The sequence below is a fragment of the Lactuca virosa genome, chromosome 6 (genome assembly GCF_052849685.1).
Source record: "Lactuca virosa cultivar CGN04683 chromosome 6, Lactuca_virosa_CGN04683_v6, whole genome shotgun sequence".
NCBI lineage: Eukaryota > Viridiplantae > Streptophyta > Magnoliopsida > Asterales > Asteraceae > Lactuca > Lactuca virosa.
The window spans coordinates 275,800,124-275,809,401 of NC_136431.1; the positions used below are offsets into that span (position 1 = coordinate 275,800,124).

The 9,278-nt window shown below is 34.3% G+C and overlaps 1 protein-coding gene across 1 annotated transcript; it reads right to left on the bottom strand.

The window, feature by feature from the left end:
• Positions 1 to 655: 655 nt before the first annotated feature.
• LOC145119200 (putative receptor-like protein kinase At5g18500) lies at positions 656 to 4,466 on the bottom strand. The gene is made up of 8 exons (XM_079054819.1): positions 4,092 to 4,466; positions 2,562 to 3,252; positions 2,328 to 2,432; positions 2,096 to 2,218; positions 1,851 to 2,021; positions 1,657 to 1,786; positions 1,363 to 1,575; positions 656 to 1,084 (listed from the first exon to the last, which is right to left on the bottom strand). The coding sequence occupies exons 2-8, from the start codon at positions 3,212 to 3,214 to the stop codon at positions 998 to 1,000; spliced, it is 1,482 nt and encodes a 493-aa protein (XP_078910945.1). The 5' UTR covers positions 3,215 to 3,252; positions 4,092 to 4,466; the 3' UTR covers positions 656 to 997.
• Positions 4,467 to 9,278: the final 4,812 nt, after the last annotated feature.

Below are 9,278 nucleotides of genomic sequence, written 5' to 3' on the forward strand. Positions count from 1 at the left end.
CCTTTTCGTTATATATAATGGATATTTTGTATCAAGCATCCCACCCTGGTATTTTTGTGATTAATCTAAAGTGACAAAGAAAACCCCTAAGGCCTCATCCATGTTTGTTTAGTGGTCAAATAAAAAAAATATATATCTAAACCTTAAGATTAATTGAAAAACTTTATATACTTTAATGATCAAAACGTGGACAACTAAAGTTTAAATAAAAGAAAGGTCGGCTTCAAAAAGGTAGCTTGTACAATTCATGCAACCAAGTCTAGTCAATAAAATATAATTTATAAAAACCCAATTTTATAAAGTTTGCCTGTTTGACGAACCAAACAACTTGTCTTTATGTCAACTTTTACTTAATGATTAATCTTAAATGTAAGTTGAAACAAATGCATATTCAGATGAATGCGGTTTCCTGAAAACTAGATTCATAAAATTGGAAATAAACATTTAATATAGACCTAACACACAATGAGATCATGACATTGTAACAAAGCTGATTTAGGAATGTAGTAGTAATCAGGATTGAAAGTTTAATAAGATGAGTCAGCCTTAACATTGCTTCTTTTAAAACAATTGCTTAGCTTCTACTAATATTGTTAAAGTTATGACTTTTTTGCCCAGATTGCACCTTAAGTAAGCTCAAGAACAAGCAAGTATATAGTATCAATATAAAATAATAAAATGATATTTATATTGTATAAAGAAATCCATTAATCTTTGTTGGCAGAAGGAAATAATGCATCAAAAATCATACTACAAAAAACTATGGTCATGCCAATCTAATATTGATCACACCAATACAATGAAACTGTACACACACAAACAAGTAATCTTTTAAATCTGATTTTCTTCTTCATACACAAATCAATCTCTCCAACATCTACACGTAAAATGACACAAAAGGACGTGTGTTTTGTATTAGCTTCAATTTATGAATCATCTTCTTCTGTGTTTTCCTTAATTTTTGTACTTGTAAGCTTTCCACAAATCGCTTCATATTTTATTTGGTACCCTTTTCTGCATCCGAGTTCTCAGTCTGTGACTCCGGTTCTTGCGCATTTGCTTGGCTCCTACGCCGCCTTCGCCCCTACTCAATACCAACAAAAAAAAAATACTTAAAAAGAAAATATATATATATATATATATATATATATATATATATATATATCAGGAAGATTATCACAGCTTGTGACAGGAAGGCCACTTATAATGCCAACAAACAAGAAAATGTATATGTATATGAAAAAACAAAATAAAGAAAGGAATATGAGCGAGGTTAATCTTAGTGGGATTCGGCAACCATGCCACATACAATATCCGTTTAAGTACTCAGTAGTAAAAAAAAAAAAAAAAAAAAAAAGTTACCTCTCGTGTTAAGGGATAGTCTTCAGATTCAAGCATGCGCACGACCTCGCCCATTGTAAGTCTCTTCTCAGAATCCGGGTCAACACATCTCAAAGCGGTCAAAAGAGCCCGTTTAAGTGCGGTTCTTGATGGTCTGGTACCAATATTAGGGTCAACCACCTCTTCTGACCTCCTATTTCCCACCATCATTTTCAACCAATCCACCAAATTCACCTGAATAATAATATAATATAATATCCCAAAAACTAAAAACATCAAACTCACTCCATAATATATTCTAAACAAATGACATACCTCATCTGCTGGACGACCGTAATCTACTGGATCTCTTCCTGTAATTGCTTCCAAAAGTAAAACCCCAAAACTATAAACATCACTCTTCTCATTCAAAAGCCCACTATTTGCATACTCTGGAGCTACATACCTATACCAATTCCAAACATTTAAAGATGAAAATATGATTAACAACTTTACTATTACTTGCTTACCCGAAAGTACCCATGACTCTGGTTGTGATATGACTTTTCCCAGCACCCAATAACTTGGCAAGTCCAAAATCCGATAATTTAGCATTGAATTCATCGTCTAAAAGTATATTGCTGGATTTGATATCTCGGTGCACCACTTTCGGCTCAATCGCTTCGTGTAAGTATGACAGACTGCAATAAATCCCCCATCATTTAAGATTTTTTTTTTTTATTAAAAATTATATAAAAAAATGGAATAGACTTACGCCTTTGCAGTCCCAAGAATAACTTTCATACGAGCCTCCCAAGTAAGATATCCATGCTGTCGCATTGCCCCATGAAGCCATTGCTCTAAATTACCATTGTTCACATACTCGTAAACCAACAACCTAAAAAATCATCAACAAAAAGATATGCGCTAAGATTTTGTAAGGATTGATTTTGATTACTATTCTTACATGGTTTCCATATGTTAAGATATTCAAAATAAGAAATTACCGGTGGGTTCCTTCAATGCAATAGCCAAGGAGTCTAACTAAATTTTTATGGCGAACATGGCCAATTGCTTCAACTTCAACTCTAAACTCCTTTTCTGCTTGTCCTCTACGATTCAAACATCAAAAAGATAAAATTCCACTCGACATTTTGGCAATTGGCATAATATATATATATATATATATATATATATATATATATAGGAAGCAAACATCCCGATTGAATAGAGAAACTTACACGTTATTGAGAATCTTCTTGATAGCAACAGGGGAGCCATTAACAAGATGACCACGATATACAACCCCATACCCACCTTCACCAACGACATTATCTTTTGAAAACCGGTTTGTTGCAACCTCTAAATCCCTCAAAGTAAACCAATGACCCCAACCAAGGTGAGAAAACTCAGGTAAACCAGATAATGGAGAAGAACCACTCATGGGATGTGAAGAAGATCTTCCTTTTTCACCTGAATCAAGACCCATTTCTTCTTTGTCTAAATGATTAAAAGATCCTGATTGACTGCTGTTATCACCGAATTTACTCTTATCAACACTTGGACGTGTTAAAAGCTTGTCTGAATCTTTATCTTTGTCACTGAACTTGTCCCATAAAGTGTGAGAATTTGGATTGGCGTCTTGGCCTGTTAATGTGTTAGCTGAATTTTGGTCAACTCTTATGTCTTTGATCTCTGCTGATACGACAGTTGGCTTTTGGGTAATTGGAAGCCTTCTGTCTTTTATGTTCTTGGATTTCTTTTTTGAAAAGGTGTAACACCAAAGTAATGAAAGAACAATAACGATGGATAATGCTACAAATATTGCTATAAGGTGCCATACTTCAAGATTTAAAGCTGGGATTTCTTCTGTCATTTCCTTCTTCAGACCCATTTTGTAAATATATATAAGTTGAGATAGATACCCTGCAACTAAAAAAAATGATAAAAACGTGTTATGCGAGGAAGAGGATGCACTCTTTCTTTTAATTTGGTCAAAAAGAACTTCTTTGACCAAATGGACCATTTTGATTTTGATTTCTTGAAATTTAGATTGAAAACCAAATTCTTGTTTCGCAATCATAATCCTTTTTATGAACTTGTAAAGAAATTCTTTGAACAATTTCAGAAACATTTAAATCGTAAAACAAGAAGAAACTATAGCTCGATATACAAGAAACATGGAGATGAATATGAGTACCACACGACAGAAACATCAAGTTCATAAACTCATCAAAGATGCACCATCGAACAATTTAAATCTTGCTTTGCAAAAAAAAAAGCCAAATTAAATCTTGAAGAAATTTGAAGACTATATGTTTAGAGGAATTTTAAAAATGATTAACCTAGAAAATAACCAGATGATTAGTTTTGCCAATCTTTAAAAGACGAATAATTTAGTAATATCAGAATGTAAAGTTTTGAAATTAGGATTCTCAAATATGATTGTAAATTTCCAGACTTTTTTATAGTCAAATTATTGATTATTGATTTGGGCAAATCGGAAACAATGTATATGCAATCGGTTTGTGCAAATTAATACCACTTTAAATTTCCATGTCTTTAAAGCAAAACAACCCGAAATTATTCAAGTTCTGGTTTGGAAAGATGAACATCAGTTGTGAACACAATTTCTCTGTTCACACACTACAGAAACTCAGATCTTCCAAGGTATAAAAAAAACAAAAACAAAAACCAATAGTTTAAATGCATAATAATAACAAGAATCTGAAAGGGTATGAAAAAGAATGAACATTAATTGTAGATTTTACCTGAAAGTGTAGATATCTGAGAAGTTCAAAGAATATTCAGTTTTTTGCTTAATCTCCAAACACAATGAAGAACAAGAGTCTAAACCCTAGATCTCTTATAAAAGAAGCGAATTGGAAATGAACCCATTTGAAGAATCATGAAATAAGAATGTGTGAGATTTGTTTTGCAAAAGGGTATGTGTCTATGATGAAGAACAACAGATCCCTTAAATTGGAATTGAAGAATGAAAAAAGAGGTGTTTTTTTGAAGTTGAAGGGAATTGTTGCAGGGAAAAACACAACTACTCACATGGAATTCTGAGAATGTGAGTGGTAGGGAAGATAATAAGAAGGCATGGACTCATCAGTAGTAGGTGATATCTAAGAAAGAAATAGTAAAACACAAGCATGAAAATTGAAATGAAAGGGGCAAATTCTACAACTTTTTTTTTCTTTTTCTTTTTAATTTCCTTTACTTTTAAAGTTTCCAAAAATCGATTCTATCTATAAACGTTTGTGTAACCGATATGAGAGTTTACAGTCACTGCAAAAAAAAAAAAAAAAAAAAAAAAGTTTGTAAAATTGTTTAGTCAAAAGCATTAAGCTTTAAATGAATAAAAAGTCATAGAAATAATTATGGTTGGCAGTGAAATTAGAGAAAAAGTTTTATTCTTTAATTAAATAATTGAAGGTTGTGAGGTCAAATGAACAGACTGGACACATTAAGCACCTCCACATTCGTTCGTTTAAAACTCTAAAAAAAGAAAAAAGAAATTTGTAGAAATATTGATTTATGTAATTTGTTATAATCTAGAAATATTTCAATCATATTGATGTTAAAAATATTTACTAATGACCCAAGAATTATAAAGATTGTGAAATAGCAAATAAATCGATATATATATATATATATATATATATATATATATATATATATATATATATATATATATATATATATATATATATTTTGGGAAACTACTGTATATTTGGAAATTGGAAGTTTAGTTTAATAAATGATCTTCTTGAGTTTTGTGAAAATTTGAAATTTTATTTATAAAATATGGATTTTCATCGGAGTGAGTAAATTCAGTGGGGGTGCATTGGTCAAGGAAACAGACTGGACACCATTACCACTTGTCATGATAAGACTTAAATACCCTTATATGATTATGTGTAATTACATTCATACCCTTGAAGGGGGCATGGGCATGGGCAACGGAATTGGAATCAAACAATCATGTTTTAGTGTTTTATACGAACAAAGTCAACGAATTGGTTGCCAATAACGAAAAACTACCAAAATACCATCTCATCATTCTCCAAGAGTCCAAGTTACACTTTTGATAATACATACGATATTTGATTGATAAACTATTATTTAAGTTCATCTTATTATCTATCAATAATTATAACAAAATTGGCTTTGGTTTACTAACATCGTTTTTTGTTGGAAATACAATTCTTGAAGAAGTGATGCAGTGGGAGGTTCTGAGGTCTCCATCCGAGATTCAGAGTTTACTTGGTTTGGTTGGGTATTATCGGAGATTTATTCATGATTTCTCAAAGATAGCAGTGCATCTGACTCGTTTGACAAATAAGAATGTCACTTTTCGTTGGGGCCTAAGCAGCGTTTAGGATCCTAAGACAAAAATTATATAAGACACTGGTGCTAACCATTCCTAAGGTTGTTGAGGATTTTGTGGTTTACTGTGATGTTTTGATTATGGGACGGGTGCGGTGCTTATGCAGAAGGGTCATGTGATTGTTTACGATTCGAGGCAATTGAAGCCTCATGAGGCGAATTACTTACCCTACTCACGACTTAGAGCTGAGGGCAGTGGTTTTTGCCCTCAAGATTTGGCGTTGCTATTTGTATGGAGTCTGGTGTACTATCCATACGGATCACGAGAGTTTGTAGTATCTGATAGATTAACCAAATCAAAATATGGGCAACATAGCTGGCTCGATGTGGTGAATGATTATGATGCGAGATTTTGTACCATCCGGTTAAGGCCAATGTGGTGGGCGATGCTTTGAGTCGCAAGGCGACTAGCGCTCCTATCCAAGATCTGTGTTTGAGGATGACTATTATTACTAGTGCTGGAAATGATTAAGGAGGTGCAGGTTGAGGTAATTAAGGAAGAGAACCGAAAAAGTAAGAATCAAGTTTCAGCTATTGATATCGACATTCGGGGTTTCTTGACAGACATTGATGGAGGAGGCCCATAAATCTAAGTTTAAGATTCATTTGGGGCGACAAAGATGCACAAGGATTTGAGGCATTATAATCGGTGGCCATGCATGAAGCGGGACGTGGCGTGGTATGTGGAAAGGTGTTTGACCTATATGAATGTCAAGGCTGAGTATCAGAGACCTCACAACAAGTTACAACGTTTGGATATCCTGCTATGGAAGTGGGAACATATTACTATGGATTTATAACCAAACAACCCTAGACCGCTTGGGGATGGAACACTATCTGGGTCATCATGGACTGATTGACCAAGAGTGCCCATTTTATTGCCATCCAGGAGAGTTCCTTAACGGAGAAGCTGACTGGCATCTATGTTCGGGGAATAGTTTCTCGCCACGGGGTGCCGATTCCTGTGATTTTTAATAGGGATGTGAGGTTTACTTCCATGTTTTAGAAAGGTTTTAGAAGCGATTTCATGAGGATCTGGGCACACATTTTCATTTAAGTGCTGTGTATCATCCCAGATCGATTGGAAGAGTGAGAGAACCATTTACACACTTGAGGATATATTATGGGCTTGTAGGTGCAAACTAGGATCCTTATCTTCCACACCCCGTTGATTGCCCGTCAACCACAAGCGCCGCTGACTCGCGGTGAGCGCAGCCAGCCTGCTCGGGGAGAGCGCAACTGATATTGCCATATTTATACATATTTTTAGGCAATATTTTAATACATTTTAAGTAATATTTTGGTTATTTGCAAAGATTTATGATACTTATTGGACTGAATTGTGTTTTGCATCCAAAAGGAACACTCTTGAAGAATATGGACCAGAATTGACAAGCATTGGAACTTTGGAGGATTGAAGATTAAAAGAAGGAAATTTCAGTGAAAAACCCAACTCACGACGTGGCACTCAACCACACGACGTGAGGAGGGTATTCTAGAAGATTAGCATGCGGGAAGTCAAAATCCTTTCCCAATACGGATAACTACTGAGCTCACGACGTGAGACACCAATTCTCATGACGTGAGCAACGACTTTTCCAAAACTATAAATATTCCTTCACTCTTACGATTTGCGGAGGCTTTTGGAGTGTTTTCTGGAGGAGAGGTATTCTTAGATATCGATTTTAGAGTCCAGAAAGTGCACAAAACATTCTTTTAAAGGAAATTTGCTTGGAGATTAAGATATTGAAGAACACATCATTACATTGGTTTGGTTTACTTTAATCATGTCGAATTCTATTGAACTTGTGTTTATGTTTTCAGCCATGAGTAGCTGAACTTAGTTGTTTTCGTTTAGCTAGATGACACTTTAACTCTGTGGTTTAGTTATCTAATTTATGGATTTTAATAGTTGGTTGTGTGTATGTGTTTGATTATCATTACCTAGCATGTTAAAGTTGTGATTTTGTTGCTTAAATTCAAGTTAAGTGTAGCTTAGTGACCATTAAATTACATGAACTTGATTACCTAGTGATTTAGTGACCATTAAACTGCTAGTGCTAGGATCGACCAAATCTTAGAAAAGTAATAAAAGTGACAAATTTAGTTGTGCTAGAGAACATAAATTTTGACCATAATTGTGTTTGCTTAGATAAATCTTACATAGCTCATCTATAATTAATAACTAATTATGTGTTTTGCTTATGTATGACCATACAAGGTAGTTCATGAATTGGTGAAAATATTAGTAAATTTAGACTTGAATTGCTAATTACATAATAATTGGCAACCAACTTTAATACTCCATAATTAGTGACTAACCATTAAGGAGAAATGGATTCGAACTAAACGGAAGTGTTTTCAGTATATTGATTAAAATCGTTAGTTAAGCGTTTAAGTTTGTCTGAACTTGTAAAATCAGATAGAAAAACCCCTTTTAACTTTTTCTTGTTTTAGGTTAATTTTTAGTAATTATTTTAGTTAATTAAATCCGTTCCCTGAGTTCGACCTCAACTTACTTTATTATACTATAATCCGACTAGGTATACTCCTATAGGTGCAATAGTATATAAGTAGTTAGAATATAAATTTAAAACTAGATAGGTATAGTCTGCACCACATCAAATTTTTGGCGCCGTTGCCAGGGAACGGCTATTTTAGTTTTTAATTTAATTGCTTTAGGTTAATCGATCATTTTTGTGGGGTTAAACCTGCAAAAAGTTAAATTTTAGCATTAGATTTTTTTTTTCTGAATTACTAAACTCATGACGTGGGCTCTTAAAGCTCACAACGTGAACTCAGTTATTTCCCCTTTTTTTCGTTTTTGCTTACTGTGCAGTTTATCTGCTTCACCACGAGGTGGTATCATTACCACGTCGTGGTAAACGTTCAGTAGGAATTTTTAATTAGTTTTTGTTCGTTTTTACATTTTTATTTTTGCTTTTATTGCAGTAGTTTATGACCTGTGGATCAAACACACCATTGACACCACCACTTGAAGATCCCGAGTCACATTTTCATAAAAAGAAGGACAAGAACGTAGGAGGATCAAACAAAATCCCGAAAGAAGAGACCAAAATCGAATTCTTTAAGAAGACTCCTACCAAAAAGGAATCTGGTTACGAGCCCGAATCAGAAACCGACAAAAGTAGTGAACCCGAAAACGAGCAAAAAAGCATCATGACGGACATAGCTGACATGACGCTGGAGGCCTACAAGAAAATAATACAAGAGGACATTGGTCCTGGACTTGTGCAACCCGCAATTCCTGCTACTACTACTTGTGAGCTTAAGGGACATATCCTTACCGCACTAAAGGATATCCCATTTTCCGGAAAAGACCATGAAGATGCATACAAGCACCTCGATGAAGTCAATGACATAGCCGACTATTTCAACATTCCTAATGTTCCTCGAGAGACTGTCTTGTTACGAATACTTCTGGTTAATTTTAAAGGAGCAGTTAAAGACTGGTTGAAGGCACTTTCACCAGGCTCAACACCACTTGGGCACAGATGCGTGAAAAATTCCTCCAACAATTTTACCCACCATCTAAAGTTTAT

Excerpts from the sequence above, each read along its gene's own strand:
- LOC145119200 (XM_079054819.1), bottom strand. The coding sequence starts at position 3,214 with ATGGGTCTGAAGAAGGAAATGACAGAAGAAATCCCAGCTTTAAATCTT. Across the intron at positions 2,433-2,561 it reads AAGAAGATTCTCAATAACGT|AGGACAAGCAGAAAAGGAGT; the intron begins GTAAGTTTCTCT and ends TTTGAATCGTAG. Across the intron at positions 2,022-2,095 it reads ATTCTTGGGACTGCAAAGGC|TCTGTCATACTTACACGAAG; the intron begins GTAAGTCTATTC and ends GATTTATTGCAG.